Source organism: Peromyscus leucopus, chromosome 9, assembly GCF_004664715.2.
Source record: "Peromyscus leucopus breed LL Stock chromosome 9, UCI_PerLeu_2.1, whole genome shotgun sequence".
Taxonomy (NCBI): Eukaryota; Metazoa; Chordata; class Mammalia; order Rodentia; family Cricetidae; genus Peromyscus; species Peromyscus leucopus.
Window position 1 is genome coordinate 106,260,939 of NC_051070.1, and position 24,425 is coordinate 106,285,363.

The following is a 24,425-nucleotide window of genomic DNA, read 5'->3' on the forward strand; positions in this document are numbered from 1 at the left end:
TTTTAATGAGCATCTTCCCTCTTCTGTTCTTATAGTCTAAGGACGTCACAAAGAAAGTAGCTGTTGGGGCTGGAAAGATGGCTTAGACCTGAGTTGCATTCCCAGCACTTATGTAAAAAGCTGGATGTAGTGGGTGCTTGTAATGCAAGCACTGGGGCGGCAGAGGCAGGGGGATCCCTGGGGAGGCAAAGGTGGGGGATCCCTGGGGAGGCAGAGGCAGGGGGATCCCTGGGGAGGCAGAGGCAGGGGGATCCCTGGGGAGGCAGAGGTAGGGGGATCCCTGGGGAGGCAGAGGCAGGGGGATCCCTGGGGAGGCAAAGGTGGGGGATCCCTGGGGAGGCAGAGGCAGGGGGATCCCTGGGGAGGCAGAGGCAGGGGGATCCCTGGGGAGGCTGAGGTGGGGGGATCCCTGGGGAGGCTGAGGTAGGGGGATCCCTGGGGAGGCAGAGGCGGGGGATCCCTGGGGAGGCAGAGGCGGGGGATCCCTGGGGAGGCAGAGGTGGGGGATCCCTGGGGAGGCTGAGGTAGGGGGATCCCTGGGGAGGCAGAGGCAGGGGGATCCCTGGGGAGGCTGAGGTGGGGGGATCCCTGGGGAGGCAAAGGTGGGGGATCCCTGGGGAGGCAGAGGTGGGGGATCCCTGGGGAGGCAGAGGTGGGGGATCCCTGGGGAGGCAAAGGTGGGGGATCCCTGGGGAGGCAGAGGTGGGAGATCCCTGGGGAGGCAGAGGTAGGAGGATCCCTGGGGAGGCAGAGGCAGGGGGATCCCTGGGGAGGCAAAGGTGGGGGATCCCTGGGGAGGCAAAGGTGGGGGATCCCTGGGGAGGCAAAGGTGGGGGATCCCTGGGGAGGCAGAGGTGGGGGATCCCTGGGGAGGCAGAGGTAGGGGGATCCCTGGGGAGGCAGAGGTAGGGGGATCCCTGGGGAGGCAGAGGTAGGGGGATCCCTGGGGAGGCAGAGGCAGGGGGATCCCTAGGGAGGCAGAAGTAGGGGGATCCCTGGGGAGGCAGAGATGGGGGATCCCTGGGGAGGCAGAGGCAGGGGGATCCCTAGGGAGGCAGAGGCAGGGGGATCCCTGGGGAGGCAGAAGTAGGGGGATCCCTGGGGAGGCTGAGGTAGGGGGATCCCTAGGGAGGCAGAGGTGGGGGATCCCTAGGGAGGCAGAAGTAGGGGGATCCCTAGGGAGGCAGAAGTAGGGGGATCCCTGGGGAGGCAGAGGCAGGGGGATCCCTGGGGAGGCAGAGGCAGGGGGATCCCTAGGGAGGCAGAGGCAGGGGGATCCCTGGGGAGGCAGAAGTAGGGGGATCCCTGGGGAGGCAGAGGTAGGGGATCCCTGGGGAGGCAGAGGTGGGGGATCCCTGGGGAGGCAGAGGTAGGAGGATCCCTGGGGAGGCAGAGGTGGGGGATCCCTGGGGAGGCAGAGGCAGGGGGATCCCTGGGGAGGCTGAGGTAGGGGGATCCCTGGGGAGGCAGAGGTGGGGGATCCCTGGGGAGGCAGAGGTAGGGGGATCCCTGGGGAGGCAGAGGTGGGGGATCCCTGGGGAGGCTGAGGTGGGGGATCCCTGGGGAGGCAGAGGTAGGGGGATCCCTAGGGAGGCAGAAGTAGGGGGATCCCTGGGGCAGCAGAGGCAGGGGGATCCCTGGGAGGCAGAGGTCGGGGGTCCCTGGGGAGGCAGAGGTGGGGGATCCCTGGGGAGGCAGAGGTGGGGGATCCCTGGGGAGGCTGAGGTAGGGGGATCCCTAGGGAGGCAGAAGTAGGGGGATCCCTGGGGAGGCAGAGGCAGGGGGATCCCTGGGGAGGCAGAGGAGGGATCCTGGGGAGGCAGAGGTGGGGGATCCCTGGGGAGGCAGAGGTGGGGGATCCCTGGGGAGGCAGAGGTGGGGGATCCCTGGGGAGGCAGAGGTGGGGGATCCCTGGGGAGGCAGAGGCAGGGGGATCCCTGGGGAGGCTGAGGTAGGGGGATCCCTAGGGAGGCAGAAGTAGGGGGATCCCTGGGGAGGCAGAGGCAGGGGGATCCCTGGGGAGGCAGAGGCAGGGGGATCCCTGGGGAGGCAGAGGTGGGGGATCCCTGGGGAGGCAGAGGTGGGGGATCCCTGGGGAGGCAGAGGTGGGGGATCCCTGGGGAGGCAGAGGTGGGGGATCCCTGGGGAGGCAAAGGTGGGGGATCCCTGGGGAGGCTGAGGTAGGGGGATCCCTGGGGAGGCAGAGGTGGGGGATCCCTGGGGAGGCAGAGGTAAGGGGATCCCTGGGGAGGCAGAGGTAGGGGGATCCCTGGGGAGGCTGAGGTAGGGGGATCCCTGGGGAGGCAGAGGTAGGAGGATCCCTGGGGAGGCAAAGGTGGGGGATCCCTGGGGAGGCAGAGGTAGGGGGATCCCTGGGGAGGCAGAGGCAGGGGGATCCCTGGGGAGGCTGAGGCAGGGGGATCCCTGGGGAGGCAGAGGTAGGGGGATCCCTGGGGAGGCAGAGGTAAGGAGATCCCTGGGGAGGCAGAGGTAGGAGGATCCCTGGGGAGGCAGAGGTAGGAGGATCCCTGGCCAGCTTGCCTAGCCTAACTGGCAAGCCCAGGCCCCAGTGAGAGCCCCTGACTCAAAAACAACATAACACCACACACACAAAGAAAACACTACTGACATTACAAGAATTCTATTATTTCCTGTATTTTAAATTTGTAATTGCTTTCAAAAAGCGTATAACGAATAACCATAGCACCTGAAAAGGCGGGATGCTCCCTGTCATTACTTGCCAGTTGACAAGTCCTGTTTGGCCACACAGCCAAGCATCATTAGGACCATGCTCAGGTGAGGGATATAAGGATTTTGATAGCATAGCTAGTCTCCACTAAGGAGCCATGGGTTATTGGGACATTATCAGTGGCTGCTCTGCCCAGACTTCATTGCCTGTTTTGAAGTTCATAGTTCAGCCTGGGTCCACATTTACGCAGATTCACAGCTGTGGCTAAGGACATTCAGCCTCCCCTTTGTTTCCATTATGCTCAGGTTACCCATGTAATGCCAACTTCTGTTTTCTGTCCCTCTTGATATAAATGTCTAAAATATCGAACCCTGTTGGAACAAATATAAAATAAGGTACAGGGCTATAAGAACAGTTTGTGGCAATACACTGGGGTCTATGTGGCTACGCTTATGTGGTTCAATTTGGAAATCATAGTTTCAATTTTCTGTTATTGGATATGATGTTCAAACTTTTGGCTCAGCAAGCTTAGGAAAAAAATCACGAAATAAATTCTCCATATCTGAGAGGCAAATCACTCAACAGATCCAAATAACCTGCCTAGATTCCTTGGAGGCAGGAATGGGAATCTCAGTAAAGGGGTCTGTTTGATTCCAAGAAATCACTCTCAACAACTAAAATTCAGAGAATTCCTGAAGACTGGGAACATATATAAACAGGCATAATGTCTTCTGGGACACCTTCAATCTGTTAAAAGCAAAATAATGTCGTCTGTCTCCTGCCTTTCGTGGTTCCTTTCCTCATCCATCCTCCACAGTTCCCTGTTCTTCCAGCAGCAGATAGCAAAGTGAAATTGAAACCAAGCAGTCCTGACTGCCCCTTGCTGTACTGAAAACTGCGGGTCACAAATGGATTCTTCTTCCTAACTCTCAGCAATTTGTATGCTTTGGCCCTATAATTCCATCTCTGAGAATGTACTCCAGGAAAATGTGCTACATAACCAAGACAAATACTTCTCATAATTCTATTTCTAATTTGGTGCAGACTTGCAGAAATAGGTTAAGGGAGCCTATCTCCCAGGCAGTGAAGGACAAAATGCTTGTAACACCCAGGGAATGCATTCATCAGAATGCTAAGGAGAGAGAAAAATACAGAGCATAACTAATATGATTTCAACAGGCAACTGGAATTGTTTTCATATCACATCATAGTCCCTAGTTGAGTGGGAGCAGGTCGAGCATTGAGGATGTCTGGAAAACAGAGAGCTAACCTTGAACAGGTTGTTCAGGGATTCATACACTCACACAGCTGTGAATCTTCCAGACCAAGGGTGGCATTCAGTGGTACCCACACTGGACTGCTGCCAAGCCGGCTGCCAGTGGGAGGAAATGAATTGGCAGAGTACAGCATCCGTGAACCAAGCCAGCAGGCAGCCACCTGGGAATGATTTCCTCTTTTTATGAAAAAGAAGAGCCCAGAGGAGCTATAATTAAATGTCTAGTGATTACTTGTGGTATACCAGCTTTGCAGTGGGCTCTGTGCATCCAGGACACTGATGGTATTGACATCCTGGTTAGAGGGACAAGGAATGTCCAGAGGTGAGTGGGAGACGAGATGCCTCCACAATATGCAGCACCAGTGGTGGAACTGAGCACGGCCACCCAGCTGTGTGACTCCACTCATGAGATTCTCACCCCGAATAAATGAAGCAGAAATACAGCCGATGATGGATATAGAAAAATATTAAATTTAGTGTTGCATATTGGGACTATTTATATGGCAAAGAATACAGTGTTGAAGGGGAGCGTGTATTGATTCAAAGTAAGTTTTCAAATTTTTTGCAATGCATGGTTATATGAATACATAAGAGTACTTATATAATATATGCCCACTTATAAATGCAAATGCATATATACATATAAATGACTATAGAAGGGTGAATATATCAAAATGTGAGTGTGCTTATTCTCTGAGGCAGCATGGTGTGGAAATGTTTTCTTTCATATTTGGGAAAGGAAAAGACTTTAACAACTCACACAGTGACAGGGATGCTCTCAGAGAGTTCTGGGGGTACAAAGCTCATTCTATCTTCAACTGTCTGTACCAAGAACATGCAGCCTACAGCATTAGTCACTGTGGTAAGGCCACCAAAGGGAAGAGTAGGAGACAGAGTATGTCTTAAGATGAATGAACATTGCATGCAAATGAAATAAAATCTACCTGATGCTTTTTGTGAAAGACAGGAAGACAAAAAAAAAAAAATAGTCTTCTGCCTTTTGCTTCTAAGACAGTAGCTATTTTTATAGTCACTTTTTCATAGTTCTACAGTGGAGGGAGGGACAGGACAGAGCCCAGCACATAGAGCAAGGCTGGGGACAGGTTGCAGGCAGCACTCATCCCACAGGAGTGACCTGCAGGGTGAAGTCCTTGATCTCAGCTCAGTTCTCTAGCTCTATGGCCACTCATTATCCCATAGCCTCGAGTTCTCCACATGGCCCTCATCCAGGGCAGGGAACATGTGTGAGACTGGGCTAGAGAACTCAATGAGTGTTTCTGGTGGGACTTAGAGGATGAAATGCTCACAGACTACCCCCATGCTAGGTGTTGGGATCATTTTCCTAGATGACTGGCCAAAAAGAAAAGGCAAAACCTCACTTTTCCAGTTCTCCTCTCAAGCGCTCATCTCCTTAAAGACAAAAACAAACAAACAAACAAACATGTGGACAGAATATGTTGACCCAAGTTAAGAGAATTAGATACAGAGAAATGCGCACATTCCCACATTTCCTTTGGAAACTGTTCCCCAAGTCTGGAGGTCCAGCCACATGGACCTTTTCTAGAAGATTCTCCCCATTCACACACACCTTGCTCATGTACCTGCAAAGAAAAGAGGCTGCTCTTGCCCCATCCCACCAATCACTGGCTTTGGTCCTGCTCTCTCTGTCACAGCATGCCCACCTCTAAATAAACAGTTGTCATTCAGAGATCTAGGACCCACCAAGGACAGGGAACACATGCTCCTTGTCTCCATTCCCCACAGCACCTAGCTGACGATGAGGGGGGTGGTAACGAAGTGAGCAACACACTCATCATCGTGGGTGCTCTCGGCGTGTGAGACTGAACCACTGCTGCTTTGAGGTGGGGAGAGAAGAGAGAACTTCCTCTACAGCTGTGCTGACAGTCGCTCAGAGGCTGCACATCTCCCGATAGCTCTGCCCAGCTTGTAGTCTAGTTCTCTACCTCAGGTGTCCTCTGCATCGTCTATGAAGTCTCCCTGCCCACAGGAAAGTATCAGAGATGTCTCTCTAAGGTCAAAACAAGGCCCTGCAACACCCAGCCTAGCCCAACAGATCCTATCCCTTTGAAGGGTCATTTGTAATGCCACACCTATTACCAGAAGCCTCTCCATGTTGCTCAGGGTAATGAAAGATTCTTCCTTTTGTGGGTTAATCCCTTGCCTACACCTCCTTGCAACTTTAATCCCTTCTAGTCCCTAGATCCAGCTGCAGAGAGAATCCTGACTACATTTCCTGGACTCTGACACCTCTCTCAGGACCCCAGAGGCCTCACCTCTAAGAACTCCAGCTCAGCATCTTCTCCCCAAGGTGCAGAACTGAGCCGGTGCATCTCGGAGATTTCTACTTGGGCCCGGATTGCTGTCATTCGCTCAATAAGCCTTGCCGGGATGTAATCTTGAATTCGGAAGTATGTTTTACTCTCCACCTGCTGGGAAGAACATGTCGAGGAAGAGCTTATCCAGGAAGCCTTCCAGCCAGTTCTGAATAGAAGAAAAATGTGTGCAGAATCATACTTGCAATGGACCCCAGGACAAGGATACTCCCTTGAGGTGCCTCTGGGACATAGTGCTGTGTTCTGTATCAGAAGTGGAACCAAATAACAAGGAAGTCTCAGATATGACATTATCCCTCTACAAGACCATGTCTGAGGAGACCAGATCCCTCGTCCCCACCCAGATCTCAACTGGTCTGCTGCTTAGGAAACTGAGGCTGCAGCCCCTCAGGAGAGGCTGATCAGTGTCGCTTAGTCCTGGGTTTCCTCAACACAGACCTGGGGACAAACAGAAGTATGGTGAAGCTCATGTAGGTACAATCTGCAGGTCCACTGCAAAAAAATGAGGAAGGAAGGATGGGGTAGCAGGGAGTTTACCCTACATCTGTATTTCTGATTCAGTCTATCTCGATCTTGAGGCTCCCCTGCCTGCCTATCCTGTTGTGGAATAATCTTTTCGTACACTGTAAAGATGTGTCTCAGCCTAAGTCACCTTCTGATTGGTTTAATAAAAAGCTAAATGGCCAATAGCTAGGCAGGAGAGGATAGGCAGGACTTCTGGGCAGAGAGAGAAACTGGGAGGAGGAATCTAGCCTGCGGGTTTCACCAGCAGACTCAGAGCAAGTCCGACAAGCTGTACTGAGGAAGGTAAAGAGCCATGTGGCAGAAGGTAGATTTTAAAACCCGGGTTAATTAAGTTATAAGAGCTAGTTGGAAAGAAGCCCAAGCTAAAGGTCAAGCTTTCATAATTAATAATAAGTCTCAATGTCCTTATTTCTGACTGGTGGTCCCTATGAGAAAGTACTACTACACTACCCTTGGGGCAAATCATTGTCCCCCCAACTTTGATGGTAGTTACCCCGAAGAAGGCAGCTGAGGGCTGGGTGAATCTGACCCCTATTCAGAGGGTAGGTGAGTCAGTCTGATGGGGTTCAGAAGGGCACACCACTGTGTCCACTACACCCCACATTCATGCCATGGCACAGGCCTATCTACACGTCATTACAGACTGAGAATCCCAGAATTCTCCAGGTGATCCAAGCTGAGTCAGGGTTCAGATCAGAGGCCCAAAGAGAAAGAAACTTCTCAGCAATCTGGTGCATTTAAAAAAAAAATGTTAGCTTGGCCAAAATTCAGAACACTGACAACACCAAGTTGGGAACAGAAGCAACAGGAACTCACATTCGTTGTGGGTGGGAGTGGAAAATGATACGGCCACTTCGTTAGACAGTTGGCCAACCTCATACAGAATTAACAGACTCTAACCAAGAACCTGGCAATCAACCCCAAAGACTTGAAGACCCATGCCTGAAGAAAAACCTACCATGGAGCCGAGAATGTAGCTCAGGGAAGAGTGCTTGCCTAGCTTGTAGGAGGCCCTGGGTTAGATGCCCAGCACTGAAAATAAATCAATAACTGCACATGGTTGTTAATAGCAGCTTTCCTCCTAATTGCCGAACCTTAGAAGCAAAAGCTGTCCAGGGAGTGAGTGGAAAAAAACAATGGTACATCTGGCCAATGGCAGACTAGTTAGTCAGCACTAAAAACTGAATGAGCCAACAAGGAAAAGATGTAACAGTGCTTAAGTCTATGTTACTAAGTGGCATAAACCTATATGAAAGGTTGCCTACCATCTCCAAATATGAGCTCTCCTGCTACAGATATGGTAAAGAGATGAGTGGTTGCCAGGGGACAGACAGGCAGAACACTGATAAGGGGAGCGCTGATGATTTCTAGAGCAATGAGACCACTCTATGACATTATATATAGTGATTCATGTCATCACATATTTGTCAAAACCCATAGACTATATGACACCAGGAGTGAACCCCTCTGTTAACCAAGTACTCTGGTGACGATGATCTGTCAGCATCGGATCATCAGTTGTAACAAATGGCCCTTCTGGTACGAGATTATAGTATTCACCAGGGGACACTGTGAGGTGAGGGACACAGCAAATCTCTCACCTTCCCACCTGACGTTCAGCTTTGCTGTAAACCTAACTGCTCTGTTGTGGTTTGGATCTTAAGTCCCCCAAAGGTCCATATGCTAAAGACTGTCATGAGCAAGTGGCACTGTTTGGAGAACCCTCGGGAAGTGGGATCCAGTGGAAGGTAGTGAGTTGAGTTCTTATCTTAACGTTGCTGCTGGGACCCACGCCCTGTCCTCTCATTCTACTGTTTTGCTTCCTGGCTACCATGATCCACCATGAGTTTTGCTCTGCTCTACTCCTGAGGTTTGCTGCCTCAACTTGGCCTGCCTAACATGAGGGGAGCCTGCAAACATGGGCCAAGACCTGTGAAGCCAAAATGAAGCTTCCCTCCTTTAAGTGGATTATCTAGGGTATTCTGTCACAGTGACAGAAAGTTGACTAATGGGTGTCCTGAAAAACAAAGTTTACTGAAACATTTATGGAGGAAAAAGGGGCATATAGGATCTTTCTCCTGGCATTTCTTGCTAAGAACATACCTAGGAGAAGAAGTCAACACAGACCCAGAAAGGTCCAGGCACAGGAACTTATATCTATGTGGCATTTGTAAAAGAGAGCGCTTAGGTGCAACTCGTGTGACAATAATCATAATTATCACTTACGTGGCACTATCAGGGAATGCCCAGCAGAGGGGATGGGATATGTGAAGGAAGTGCCAGTCCCATGGAGTCATAACATGCAAGCACTCCAGCTCCGTGGCATCCACAGGAAGGCCACAGGTCATGACAAGAGAGAGTGCAGATGGAGTGCAGCGATGTCTACGACTATAAAATCTCCACATGTGATAGGCTGGAAGAGTCTGTGCCCATGGAATATTGTTCTGCTGTGATGGTGTGATTAAGGAGATTTATTTTTATACCAAATTGCCTTTGTCTCCGTCTTTAAAATGCAAATGTAATCATGTTACTTCCCTGCTTAGAATTTTGCAGGGGCTCCTATCTTTCACGGCAGCACTTTTCAGTTCTTCCTCCACCACCAGAAGCACTTCTCAAACAAAATACAAGCCCCTTAGCAAGGCATACTAAGTTCTCCCAAGTGTGACACGTGCCACCTACCCAGCCTCATCACCCGTGACACACCTGAAGCCTCTTCCTCCTGCCCACTAACAACACAGAGGGGGCTGTCCCTGTGGGAGCCTCCTGGCTGTAGTTAGAATGTTAAATGTCCCCTGAAGGACATGTACTTCAGAGCCCTTGGTAATATTGGAAGGAAATGGGACCTTTAAGAGGTAGCCATGTCTTCCCTTCAGTCATGATTTATGGTGCCACCACGTCCCAAAGTGACAGAGCCAATGACCATGGATTAGGACCTCTGAAGTCGTGGGCCAAATAGATCTTTCCTCCTCACAAGCTGATGGCCACAGGTATTTTGTTATAGTGATGGAAATCTAGTGCCCTCCCCTAACATTGTCTGAAGTGCCCATACACAGAAAATCAAGCACAATGATGGATTCTAGATGATAGCAGTGTGTCAGTCTAGGTGATAAAACAGGTTGGTTGAGTGTAACAAATATAGCAGGAGGGTTATATTGTTTGGGGGGGGAGACTATAAATAGGAAATGCTTATATTGTTTGGGGGGGGAGACTATAAATAGGAGACGAGAAATATCTGTATCTTCCGCTTGATCTTACTGTAAAGCTAAAACTGTCCTTAAAAATAAAGTTTATTGACATCTTTTTATTGAAGACAGATTTTTTTCATACAATATATTCTGATTGCAGTTTCCCTCCACTAACTCCTCCCAAATCCCCCTCCCTACCTCACCTGCCCAAATCCATACCTTTACAGATTGTCTGTCTAGAAGATGTGATGTTAACTTTGCAATGTTTATGTGAGCTAGATGTTTTGGTCGATGGCAGATAGAGTGATCTCTTAATAAAGATTGGCTATTAATATTGGTGTTGGTGGTGATAAAGACTCAGTAAGTGTGTACATTACTATGGTTTGACTCTGGTCTGAGTGATCCCCAAAGGGTCCAGTGTAGATAGTCTTGATCTCAAGCATGGTTCTATTGGAAAATGATGGAGTTCTCATGGAAGAGCTAATGGGGGTCCTTAAATCATTGGAGGCTTTCTTTCAGAAGGGACCATGGGATCTTAGCCTCTCTCCCTCTGAATTCCTATTTGGCATCATGAGTCCCCCCCCCAACATGTATTCCCACTGTGAGGTGCTGCTACCCAGCACCCTCATCAGAGGCCAAACCAATGGGGTGGCCCAATCTTGGACTTTGAGCTTCTAAACCTACAATCTTTTCTCTTTGGTAAGTTAACTGTGTTGGGTATTTCATTGTTGTAGCACAAACTGACTGATATAAAGAGGGGTGTGCTGGATTGGAATTACATTACAATGTATGAATTTAGTATGCATATATATATCCCAGAACATAGGAAAAGTATTCAATGAATGCTTGTTTGATAAATGGCTGGGTAGGTAGATGGGTAGGTGGGTGGATGGATGGATACAGTTTATCCCAATCTCAGAGATAGATGCTGATGACACTTCAGAAGCAAAGCCTCTCTATTCCTAACAGCCTCCTCCTCCCAAAGTCATCTTTCCAGTGACTCCACCCAAAGACCCCAGGTAGCAGCCCTACCCCTTAGGACCCCAGGTAGCAGCCCTACCCCTTAGGACCCCAGGTAGCAGCCCTATCTCCTTAGGACCCCAGGTAGCAGCCCTACCCCTTAGGACCCCAGGTAGCAGCCCTACCCCTTAGGACCCCAGGTAGCAGCCCTACCCCTTAGGACCCCAGGTAGCAGCCCTACCTCCTTAGGATCCCAGGTAGCACCCCTACCTACTTAGGACCCCAGGTAGCAGCCCTACCCCCTTAGGATCCCAGGTAATACCCCTACCCCCTTAGGACCCCAGGTAGCGCCCCTACCTCTTTAGGACCCCAGGCAGCACCCCTACCTCCTTAGGATAACTGCCGACCTCAGCCTGCAGGGCAAGCACCCCCAGCTGCAGCAGCGTCTCGTCGTCACAGTACAGCCTCTCTTCTAAAATGTCTTTCCGAAGCTGCAGGTAAAACTGATGCCTTGTCAGGCTGTGCCTAGCAAAGAAACACGGGAATAAGGACAGCTTGAGAGTCGGGAGAGGGCTACACTGGAGGGCTTCGAAGTCTGGGGAAATGGATACAACCCAGCAGAACCCAGAGAACAGAACCAGAGAGACTAGTGTGGGCTCCTCCACCCACACCATGCCCCTTCCTCCTGATGGGGCTTCTCTATACCAGGTACTTCACCTAACACCCATAAGGATGTAGTTCAAGACATAAAACTGATGTTCAGTTAGGTGGTGTCTCTAGTAAGCCACAGAAAACAGAGATGGTGAGCTGACTGCAAAGCCAATGAATTCTCCTGGAACCCTGAGCTGTGGAGCTGTACCTGGCAGGGATTTAGGGAAAAGAGAACCTGATGTTGAGTGGACTATATCTGAAATACAGGGAATGACTTCTCATCTTGATCAGGGCCCATCCCAAAAGACTAGTTTTCCGCTTGATTCATCAGAACCCCATGGACAGAAATTGACCTTTATATGCAATATATCATTCTCCATGACTCTACCTATCCCCTACCCATAATGCCAGTTACCTTTAATGATCCTAGGAACAGGCTGCGTCACTCACCGGAGCAGCCCATAGTGACTGACAAAGAACTTTATCCGCAGGAAGAGAGTCAAAGTATCCATGGAACCTTTCGGGTGCTGTTCTCTCCAGCCTTCTGGGGCAACTTTGCACAATCTGGTGTCCTTGTCCAGGAAAAAGAACTCTTCGCCTGAGATAGAAATAGAGTTTGGAGGAAGAATGATAAGGAGTGCGCCACCCTCAGACTCATCCCTTGGGCTCTTCCCAGAGGGGTGGGGTGCAAGCTGCATTGGTCCCTTCAGTATCTGGTAACAAGGGACTCTTGCACAGGCCATAGGAGCTGAGAGGAGACAAAGGAAAATGATCAAGAAGAAACAGAGTCACAGCCAGCTCTCCATATGCACAGTCTGTGTCTGCAGATTCAACCAACCACATATTGAAATACTTATTTTACATGTACTAAATATGTACAGACCTTTCTGTCAGTATCCCCTCTACGATACAGTGTGGCATCCAAGCAGATAGCGTTCACACTGAATTGAGTACTCTAGAGACACACAAGAGAGTGCACAAAGCACATGCATACACCGCCTCCTTATATATATGCACTTCTGTGGATTTGGGTGTCTGCTGGGGTCCTAGAATCCGATTCCTGTGGATGCTGAGTGACAACTGCATTTATGATGAAGAGCTGTCACTTAGTATCTGTTTTCCTGCTGTCATCATATGACAAAGGAATGGAGTCCCTGCCACATGTCAGGTCTTTCTGCATCGATTGGACCATCTTGCACCTCCCAGTCACAGACACGTTACCTACTAAATGTTTGCATGCTCCTCCCTCGCCCAGTGAGCCCAAACATGCAGTGTGATGGTATTCATAGCTGAGTTTCTCTCTTCCTCTCCCTCCCTTGCTCCTCCCCCTCTCCCTTGCTATGTGTGTATCTGGCTCTCCTTTCCTCCCTTTTTCATTCTTTCTCTCTGCCATGTGAGGGCTCAGTGAGAAGGATTTCCTCTGTGAGACAGAAGGCAGATCCCTATACCAAGAATAAAACAGCTGACACTTTGATCTTAGACTTGAAGATTCCAACTTTGAGGGTGGAAAGACAACTGTTTAAGCCACCCAGCTATGGCACTTTGTAGTAACAGCCCGTAAGGACCAAGTCATTGAAAATAACTATCTCATTTGCAAGCTCGGATCTTCAACTCTTGCAGAGTTGATCCTCCAGCCCATCTAGGAGAAGGTTAGACCAGTCAGAACCTCTGAATATACTGCCCCCATCCCTCTGCTCCCTTGAAAGCTGTTCTCAACCAGACTGAGCATCACGGGCTACTCCCGGGATTTCTGCAGCTCTGCCCTGCTCTGACACTCTGCATATCCTAAGCTGTCTGCTCCTGTGCTCTACGCTCCCACTTCAGTGTGTAGGACAGTGACTTCTCTAGAGTGAGCTCCCACCACAGTTACAAGGTAGGGCTTTAAAATTAGCATCCAGCCTTTGCTGCCTGGGGAGGTATGTGTGGAAAGGTAGGTAGGTGTCCAGGTACTTCTAATCACCCAACGCCCCCAGCCCTCCACCCTTGCTGCTGAATTTGACTCCCCACACCATACTGACTTTCCCTGAAAAAGGATCCTCTCCAAGGGGTGGATGAGTTCCCAATACAGTCTGGCTGGCAAACCCTCCCAAGATGGTCTCTATCCAGATTCATGATTTCTCCAGGAGGCCCCTCCCGAAGCAGCTCCAGAAATCCAGGAATCATCCCCATGAGAAAGGTTTACAAGCATCTCCTTGACTGGAGGGTAGGGGTTGTGCTCACCTAGATTTTACGTATTTGTTCAGTTGGTGTTTTGAGCATATATGTGCACGTTGGTATATATATGAGAGCATCACATGCATGTGCCTGTGGAGGCCAGAGGACCATCTTGGATGCCATTACTCCAACACCACCCACCTTTTTATTGAGACGGGGACTCCAGGTGGCCTGTAACTCCCAAGGTAGGGTATACTGGCAGGCCAGCAAGCCCCAGAGATCTGCCCGGCTCTGACTCCCCAACACTGGGATTACAATGAGACACCATCATACTCAGATGTCCTTTGTACATGAGTCCTGGGAATCAAACTCAAGTCGTCCTGCTTACAAGACAAGCACTTTCCCAATTGAGCTGTCTCCCAAGCCTGACTTTTACTTGGATTATACATTTCAAATAAATAAAATGCAATGTTTTCTGTGGGCTACCCAGGCAGAAAGTGCAGCTCGCACCCTCATCAAAGGCTGCTTCTTTTACAGAAGACAGAGACCATTCCAGAAAGCCACTACTGGTCCAAATGCAGAGAACAACTGACCATGGGGCACCCAGCCCCAGCTGGTGTGTCTACAACACAACTCCTGCACCCAAAGCTCCAGGATCATGGTAGAGGAGGGAGCAGAAGGACTGTGAAAGCCAGGAGACCAGAAAGTCTGCTGTAAGGTTGTGTCTTCTGGATACGGCAGGAAAGCCACGCCCATGAAATCTAAACAGTATAGCTGACTAAATAAGATAAGAATAGTGGCGCCGGGCGTTGGTGGCGCACGCCTTTAGTCCCAGCACTCGGGAGGCAGAGGCAGGAGGATCTCTGTGAGTTCGAGGCCAGCCTAGGCTACCAAGTGAGCTCCAGGAAAGGCGCAAAGCTACACAGAGAAACCCTGTCTTGAAAAAACCAAAAAAAAAAAAAAAAAAAAGAAAAGAAAAAAAAAAAGAATAGTGGCAACGCCAAGTGGCATGCCAACATCAATAGGGGAAATTTCACAGGGCTCTAACCCTAGATGAAAAGCGACAGGCAACTAATGACTGTTGAGAGAGAAGGGACAATTAGTTTTCCCCAGAGATGAGCACTCTAATTAGTTATCCAATACCAAGTGTCATCCCTGAAAACATATACATCCAAGCAACACTAAACACTGAACAGACTCAGCAGGTTATGTGTGTATGTGTGGGGGAGTGCAAGCGTGTGCATGTGACAATAATAATTAATGAATAAGAGATCATAAATTTGAGAGATGGGACATGGGAAGGGTTGGAGGGAGGAGTGGGAGGGGGAAAGTGATATAACTATATTTTAATTAAAAAGTATTTTTTAAATAAAGTGATTTGAATAGCTTTTGGTACTCTGCAAGCACTTAAAAAGAATACAATTCTTCTTAAAAAGTGCTTCCATTTGTATGTTACAAAATTTAAACTCCACTGATTATGGCCTACATCACAAAACAGAATGGCTGTTCTTTCTATTTGGAAGTGGTGTCCTTGTGGTGGGGGTGGGGTCTGATGAGAACTCTAGGGAGATAAGGACACTGCCACCAGCCCCACTGTGACACACTAAGAGCTCACAAGCCCCTCTTTAGAAACTGGAGAATGAGGAACACCAAGACTCTAATACCTCACAGATAGGGCCTGGAGCTCAGACTGAAGTCCCATGAAATCTTTTCTCGGCTTCTTTTCATTCTGCACTCTACACTGAGGTTGAGAAACTCCATCTACCATACGGGAGTACTTGCAGGAGGGGAGGGGGAAAGCCTTTCATAGAAAGAGAAACTTGGGAAAAATGTTTGAAAACCATTCTCTCAGGAACAATTACCTTGGGTTCTTGGGGGCCAAGGTGCACAATGCCAGCAGCGCCTCAGATAATTTACAAATGTTTTTAATATTTGTTTGTCTAACTTCAGAGTGCTATAACTGATCAGGACCCAGCAAGCCACAAACCCATATCCTACCCCGACTCTTTCATGGTAATCTGTGCTCACTTGAGGCTTTTCACACAGGTACCCAGAGCATCCTCTGTGCTAGCTTGTGTTGAGTTAAGCAAGGTTAGGTGTCCCCAGATCAAGCAATTTTTCAGGAGGAACAGAGTCCAGGTCCCCATGTACCTGGGTTCCCAGAAGCTCATGTCAATAATGTCCCCAGCAAACGCCTACCTTTCACATAAGCCAAACCGAAGTAGGTGGTCTCTTCCAGGTTGATGAAGGACATGACAACATTGAAGACAGCTCCTGCTGTGGACTCCATGTCACACTTCACCTCCAGACACTGTCCACTCAGCAAGACCACACAGAGGTCTCTGAGAGCCAAGTAGGACTTCCCTTTTTTGGTCTGAAAACAATAATAGTACCAATGGCCACAATTAAGATGAGACTGTGAGTCTTTAACCTGGGCTGGTCAGGCTAAGCATGTCCCATGGATTACCTCATTTCATTGTCTACCCACCTAGGAAAGGAGTATAGTTTGGCTTCCCATTATCAGATGAGAAACTGATGCTTAGAGACAATGAGGGACTTTCCCAGAGTTGCACAGTTGGTAATAGAGAGAAGCCAGACCCAAGTCTGAGCTCTCTGAAGAACCTATGAGGTCTGCAATGTGGGGAGATAAGATCCATATCTTTCCCCAGCTTTCCCTCAGACTCATCCATGAGTCATGCACCCCTGACTGAGCCAGAGAGGGTTTTCTAGTGTTTATCTACATTGCTCTGAGCTACAGAAAAGACAGGCATAGGGATGGCATAGGAACCTGGGAAGGGAAAGACACCACCCGAGGCTTCCCACAGCCCTGCCTCCAAAAGACCCAAGAGCCAAAAGGCAGCACAGCCAGACAGGGTTGGCCAGACAGGCCTCTTGACTCTGGGAGCATGGAAAATGGGAAGGTCGTCTTCCCAAATGCTCAACATTAGCTGAGAACCTCATGGCCCCAGGCTGGGCATGAAGCATGAGGCCATGTGCTTGGCTGAGCTGGGTAGCATATAGTGCTCTCCCTCTGCCAGACCCTTCTCCTAAAATCCCCCTGCCTCACTCCCTCCCTTCTTGTCTCCTTAGAGCCATTTCCCTGGCTAAGGGAGTGACTTTTCCCTGTCCTCAGCCAGCATCTTCTACCCTCTTCCATCTTTCCATGTCTTCTCAATGTTTTCAAAGCACAAAGCGCGACCTGGCATGCTTTTCTGTTATGCTTTTGTCTCTCTCTTCCTCCTCCTGCCAGACTGTAGGCCTCACACGAAAGGACTTTGTTCACCCAAGCATAGAGTGGGGCCTGGCAGAGCACCTAGCCCGTGGAGATGCTGCTGGCATTTGTGCTGAGGGAGGAGATGGGGGCTGAGCTGAGATTAGGGCTGTGAGGACAGAACTGGAGGCCACAAGGAGCTCCTCTCAGAGGGGAGAAGAAGAGGCAGGACTAGTGTGGCCACGCCCTGGCAGGGGTCTGAAGGGATGGGAGAGATGGAGAAGATGAAGTGGATGGAAAGGAGAACGCTAATCTTTAAACAGCTTTGAGAAGGCAGCATGAGCAGAAATAGGAGGAAGAGAGGGAGAGAGACATGAAGGCTCATGGAGAAGGGCCTAGAGCAGGGAGACTACCAAGACATCCCCTGGAAAGACCCAGTCAGCCTTGAGTTTGTTTGGCTTGAGGATGCTTTCCCATCCCACCCAGGCTAAGCCATAGTTACCACAATGGATCCAGGCAAATGTAGGGTCACCGGGGCCTCGCCGGCCAACAGGATGAACTCTGGTCTGGAGAACTGAGAAAAACATCCAGAATTACCAAAGATGGAAGAAAAAAGGGGTCCCAGGCTTTGGAGCTCATCTCCCTCTGCCTTCCGCAGTCCTCTGGCTCCCAATGCCCCTCAAAGAAACAGCTTTCGGCAAGACAGAGATGACACGGGCAGAGACCCCTGCTGCTATCCACCTCAGCCGTGAGGTGTAGGAGACTGACAGCATGCTGGCTCTCACTGGATGCGTTGTTAGAGGGTAACATTTACCCACCAGCACATACTCTTCATGTGTATCAAAAGCCTAAAACAAGCTGGGTCTAGAGACGAACACGACTGTAGCCTCAGTACTCAGGAGGTTGAGGGAGGAACATCAGAAATCTGATGAGCTACACAGTAAGACCCTATCTCCAAAACAAAAAATAAAAATAAAACAAAACAACAACAAAAACTTAAAAGAAAATCGAGGACTGAGGAGATCTTCAGTCGGTGAAGTGCCAAGGGCAAGCATGAGGACCTGAGTTCCATCCCCCAGAGCTGGTGTACAAGTCAGGCACAGTGGAGTTACACCTAAAATCCCAGCACAGGGAGGTGAGGACAGGGGCAGTCAAAAGGAATTTGGTGAGTTCCAGGTCCGATGGGAGACCCTGCCTCAAAAAAAAAAAAAAGTGGCGAGCAATTAAATATGACCCCAAAACTGATCTCAGCAAGCTAACTGACCTCAGCAGAGTTCTTCTATCTGCCTATGAAAAATCCACAGGAGGTATAAATAGACCACGGGGCCACTCCCTGTCTGTATGTCCTGTTAGCTGGGCCTTCAAGGCTGGGTGAGTTGGTGTGGCTGCTCTCTGGTCTCAACTCCTCCACATTTTTCCAATCCTAACACACACACACACACACACACACACACACACACGCACGCACGCACGCACGCACGCACGCACGCACGCACGTGCCAACAAGAGAGGAGAACTTCCTAGCTAAGCCACCTTGCAATCCCAGACATGCCCCTGCCTTTTGTCTGTCCAAAAGGCCTCTCACAAGTGCACTCTGGTCATCTCTCTTACATGCCACACCTGGCTATTGTTCTACACGCAGAGCCTCAAACTTCAGGAGAGGTAGGCCTGAAACAAACCTCACATCCTAAACAGCATCTACTGTACAGCCAGTCCAGGGGGCGGGGAGGGGGATGGATGATACCCAGCTTCAGTTGACCAGGTTCAGGTTTCTGTCAGCACAGGTCTATGAGCCCCAGCCCAGGGTCTCTGAGCACTGAAGCCCCTGCCTGTATCCTCCCTCTGTGTTACAGGTCCCAGCTGGGACCACTCTTGACAGTGTCTCCCAGCTCCAGACCTCCTTGCTCACCTTTCCCTTTCTTTGTAGGAAATTCCTTGGAGAAGATGTTGCTGGCTGTGAGCTTTCTGCTTCCGCCAAGAGTATAGGCCCCGAGCCACACTGCAGGCCTTCCTCACAGTCACAGGGACCGGCGCCTGCAAAAGCACTGGCCAAGAGTGAGGAAGGATAAAGCACTTGATGATGTAGCCCTCGGACTCAGCTGCCACCTCCTGTTATTTCCCACATCATGAGAGAGAACACAGCATCTTCCACTGGTGAAGCTGAGGCCTGCAGAGGTTAAGGTGGCTATACAACCACAGGCTGGGGAACTACTTAAGGTATAAGACCACACATCCCCGCCCCCTTCATCACCCCAGGATTCTGCCTCTGTGCTCACCCTGACTCCAAGGTCCCAATATTCCCTAAATAGATCATGGCTCTGACTTTGTTTTTGGAATTTGAGACATTCAAACTGTTTTGACAATAAACAGTCCACGTACCACCTACTGGTGCTTTGGCCAACAGCAGACCAACTGTGTGTGCAACAGGGATCCTGGGATACAATGAAGCTAACAAACTCCAGTCACCTAGAGAGGCCGAAGCCATCACAGTGTGCACAGTATGTCATGGACTCATGGGGATGCTGGGGTAACAAACCCACTCCCCGGGAGTGAAGCCTCCCCAGTCAGTGATTCAGCTGGTCACAGATGCAGATGACCAGAGAGGCCAGGAATTCAGGCTAATCCCTGCTGAAATCAGCATGCCCCAGTCATGAGCTCTGAGTAACTGTGGCCTGTGGCCACTGTGCTTTGGGGTTGTTTGCTGTGTAGCAGGCAGGGTGTGCCTAGGGACCACGGCTAAAACACCAGTGCCCAGGTTGTTCCATCTCTGGGCCGGAACGGGATTCCCGGGAGATATGGGGGGGTTCCTGACCAGACTGTTGCCAGCAGGCAGTGCATACCTTGGCTTTTCACTAATGTCATTTTCTGAATGGGCTTCTCATCACTAATCAGCGAAGAGTCAGGGTGTGTAGACTCCCACACCAAGTTCACAGTGCTGGAGAGCAGGAGACTCACCCATTAACGAAGCTGCACCGACTGTGTGCTGTGATGCTCCAGCGTCGCTCCGAGGAGCTCTGGGTCTCTGTGCTTCTCTCTGAAACTAACCGAACAGTATGGGTGGGTAGGGACAATGCAAACGAACAGCTTGGCTTTAGAGGGTAAGCAGCCCAGAGTGTGGATACCACCACAACTCATCAGCTGTCTGCCCTTGGTGAAATCACTAACCGTCTCTGAGTCTGTATTCTCACAGTGCAAGTGGAAATGACGACCCCAAAAGTAGGGAGGCGAGAAGAGTGTTGGGGGCGGGGGTAAGCCTAACGACAAAAGGCAAAGTAGTTCCTTGATTTAGGAACAATGAGCAACTTTAAGGGAAAACAAACACATAAAATTAGGCTTGGTGGTGCACACCTGTGATCTCAGTCCTCAGAGGTTGAGACAGGAGGATCAATAGTTCCAGGCTGTATTATGAGATTCTGTTTCAAAATGAATAAGCAAATAAATAGCATGCGATGGTAAATACTGATCAGCTTGATGAGACCTGGAATGAAACCTCTGGGTATGTCTTAAGAGACTTTCTGCAATCGGTGTAATTGAGATGGGAAGATCAGCTCTAACTATGGGTCACGCCATTCTACGGGCTGGGTTCCCAGACCGAATGAAAAGAAGAGAGTGAGCTGAGAACCAGCATCCATCGCTCTCTGCTTCCTGACTGCGGATGCCCTGTACCCAGCTGCCAGTCACTCCTCTCACCATGCCTTCCTACATTGTGGACGATGTCCTCAAACTGTGAACACAACCAAACCCTGCCTCCTCCGGGTGCTTTTGTCTGTTACTACCTCATTGCAACAAGAAAAGGAACTACACCATAACTAAGTTCAGATAGCTGAGAAGCAGATGAAGGCACATAAAGGGTATGTAAAAGCCTCTCTCTCTGCACACCTAGAGTAAAGACAAACAAACAAAACAGCTGTTTATGACTTATTTGTGTGTCATTCCATTTAGAAGGTCACGTTTAAAACCTTTTTCTGTTTGGGGGCTGGAGAGATGGCTCAGTGGTTAAGAGCACTGGCTGCTCTTCTGGGGGCCCCCAAGTTGAGTTCCCAGCACCTAATGGGGGTTCATAACCATCTGAAACCCCAGTTACAGGGCATCTGATGCGTTCTTCTGGCCTCCACAGGCATCAGGTATGTACATGGTAAACAGATAAAACACTCATGAATAAAATAAAATTAAACCTTTTTCTAACTTGTTCTCATCAATTTGAATAAACTAGAGTCCAATTTAAACAGCTGGTATTTAATATAATTAACTCTATTCAACCGTTAAAACTTTAGTAGGCACAGTGGCCGTAGGCCCAGGCCCTTAGCACTTCCTGGGAGAGCAGTACTTGCATGGGAGCTCTCTGTGTACACAGCAGGGATGTCCACACTCAGAGCAGGAGACAATGGAAGGGTCATTTTGAGTACCCTCTGCCTAAACAGGACTGCTCAGAGCCTTCACTCACCTCTTCGAGGCTGCAGACCATCAGAGGCCCGAGCTCCAGGGCTCTCACTGCCAGCCCGATGCAGCTTGCTCCTGAGGAAGTAGCTTCTGCTCTGCTGCTCACAGGCACCTTCCTCTACAACTCTTCTCTCCACCTGAGTAGAAGAGATTGATGGAAACGCATATTAGCAACCAGGTCAGACAGGTGCATTGATACCAACATAGGCAAGCTACCCTGTCAGGCTAACTAACTCCTCATGGGCATCTGCTAGACATCAAACACGGAGCCCCTGCATTTTTTATTGAATTTCCTTTTAATTAAAATTTGGCTGATTTAAATTCCACTAGCTACACACGGCTAGTGGCTCCCCAGTGGGAAAGATGGGTTCTATAACTGACCTCGGAGATGGTGCCCAGCACCAAGCCCACCAGCCGACTGATGTGGAGACTGGCAGGGGCTGGGTACACCGCCACTTCTTCCTGATGAACCCGGCAGGCTTGCAGAACGGCCTGCAGTGGCCGCCGCCTTCGAGGCTGGTCTTCACACATGGCCAGCAGGAGGGAGTGCACCGGCTCTCGAAGCTGCAGGGGCTGCAGAGCACACACGGGTGAGAAGCTGTAGGGCACTGTGGGGGTCTGAAAGGGAGCAGCACTACTAGGAGGTGTGACTTTGTTGGAGTCGATGCGATCTTATTGGAGGAAGTGTGTCACTGTGGAGGCGGGCTTTGAGGTTTCTTTTTCTCCAGTTTTCCTAGGTATAACAGTTAGTCGACTTCCTGTCACCTGCAAGATGTAGGACACTCAGCTATTTCTCCATCACCATGCCCGCCCGCATGTCACTATGCTCCCTGCCATGATGGACTGGACCTCTGAATTGTAAGTGAGCCACCACAATTAAATGTTTCCTTTATAAGAGTGGCCATGGTCATGGTGTCTCTTTACAGCAATAGAAACCCTAACAAGACGGCACCAAGGCCCACATGCCCTGGCGACTCCAGGAAACAGACTCATCACCACTAGAACATGTTTGCTTCTTCTAGAACACACATCTGATTTGTCATTGAGGCCAAGCAATGGTTTCTACATCTACTGTGCCTGCTGCTCTCTAATCTGAGCACTTCAGCTCAAATGCAAGCCTGGTAAGCTGGTAGACAGCCTGTGCTGGACATCATGAACCTTGACCTGAGCCAAATGGTCGGCCCCACTAGTGGTTAGACACACACACACACACACACACACACACACACACACACACACACACCACTACATTGACTTGGCAGCCCGGTGCTTCCTACACTTATCTGGTGGAGGGAAGGGAGACAATTATCTCATGAGGACTTCCCCCTGGAACATGAGTGCAAGGGAATCAGACCTGTAAATTGAAGTGGCCTTTCATGCAGAGTCATGAGCAGCAGGCAAGGGCTCAGTCACAGTCACTCTTGGTAGAACTCTACACCACACAGGCATCAGGCCAAAGAAAAATTAGTCTTGTACAAGCAGCCTCTTCATGCTCTCAGGGAGCCTGTCTTCACAGCAACCAGGCCACTGGGTCAACTATTTACACAGCTCACTAGGGGCCATTGTGTCCAGCACAGCTGCTCTTCATCCTCATTGCCTTAAAGATGGCAAGGGCTTGACCTCAGCAAGCATGGGACCCCACAAATATACAGACAAAAGCCTGACTGAGATCGACCTCAAACCGCAGCAGGGGATTGGGAAGGCAAAATGAGCTTGTGCCATGCATGTGCGCAGAGGAAGAGGTGCCGGGGAGCTGGGAGAAATGAGCTGGTGTGGGAGTCTGAAAGGAAAAGGCTACAGAGGGGGCCATGACAGAATGATAGTGTGGGGCCCCAAAGTACTGGGTACAAACTGGGGCTGGCAGAGCATTAAGTCAGGCACAGGATTGCAAGCCACACACCCCTAAGACAAGCCCTGGCATGTCAGAGACCCAGCCGACAGGAGCAGGGCCAAATTCTGGAATCTGTGTGCCCTGGTGAGATGCTCAAATATTACCATGGGTAGTAGGTAGCCAGTGAGGGTCTCACCTCAAGCAGGGTGAGTTGTGAGTAGTTTTCTGCTTAAGAGATGGGGAGAAAGGGAGGAAGGGAGGCAGAGAGAAAGAGAGGGGTTGGTGAGGCAGGGGAGGGTCTCATGGTCAGGTGCAGCAACGCTTCTTACAGCCCCAGTGTTTAAAGGGTTCTTATGATGTCAGACGAAAATATGCAGTCACACACACACACACACACAGGCACATACACAAATGTGTGTATTTACACAGTGCAACATGCTTTGCTCCATAAAGCTTCTGTGTCTTGAGGCTTGCCATAGTCAGGAACAAGCTAGTGTGAACCTCTTCCAGAGGAGACATTGCAGGGTGTATTTTATCTCAATTACTGAGCACAGAACCCCTTTCTCAGGGCAGCAGTTCACTTCAGGGAGGGCCAATTCTAACAGCATTTGGGAGAATACACAAATAACTGTCTTTGTTGTATATGAAATCCTCTAGTTTGCTACTTCCTGTGGCCAGAGAGGACAAGTGAATCTTAACTGCCAGTCTCAACTTGGGTCTACTCGAGTGTTTAAGAAGACGCTGGGTTGTTCATGGACTGGGGGAAAGGAGCTGTGCAATCGGCTGGCAATACCTGTAGAAGGCTTTGCACCGAAGGGTGGTGACGGCCACACTTAATGGATGTGGTCCAGCCTAAGGGAGAGCTCCTAAGCTAATCCAGATGGATGACCTGGTCATTTGTGAGGCATTCTTGTTACAGACCTGGTTTGGTGGAACACGAAACCCCGCTGACCAGTAGAGAGTCATCCCTAAGGAATAGACATGCATCTGCCCAAGAGAAAAGCACATGGTTAGAAGTCAGGCATGTGACTCCACAGCCCTGCACACGAAGCCCAGCACAGTCTACGGAAGCAAGGGGTGGACATCCGGCCAGCCCGGCACCATCAGCACCTCCTTAATCTTGGCTGCCTCCCGCGCCGCAGACTAGAA

At 49.9% G+C, this 24,425-nt stretch overlaps 1 protein-coding gene across 1 annotated transcript in view; it reads right to left on the reverse strand.

The window, feature by feature from the left end:
• Frmpd2 (FERM and PDZ domain containing 2) overlaps positions 1-24,425 on the reverse strand; it is a 79,351-nt gene that overhangs the window by 48,485 nt on the left and 6,441 nt on the right. The window contains exons 3-12 of the mRNA XM_037208291.1: positions 24,198-24,263; positions 21,827-22,018; positions 21,450-21,582; positions 19,961-20,045; positions 18,915-19,050; positions 17,508-17,579; positions 15,994-16,168; positions 12,091-12,238; positions 11,376-11,514; positions 6,260-6,415 (exon numbers count right to left, since the gene is read on the reverse strand). Coding sequence (XP_037064186.1) covers positions 6,260-6,415; positions 11,376-11,514; positions 12,091-12,238; positions 15,994-16,168; positions 17,508-17,579; positions 18,915-19,050; positions 19,961-20,045; positions 21,450-21,582; positions 21,827-22,018; positions 24,198-24,263 — 1,302 coding nt within the window. The remainder of the gene's footprint in view (positions 1-6,259; positions 6,416-11,375; positions 11,515-12,090; positions 12,239-15,993; positions 16,169-17,507; positions 17,580-18,914; positions 19,051-19,960; positions 20,046-21,449; positions 21,583-21,826; positions 22,019-24,197; positions 24,264-24,425) is intronic.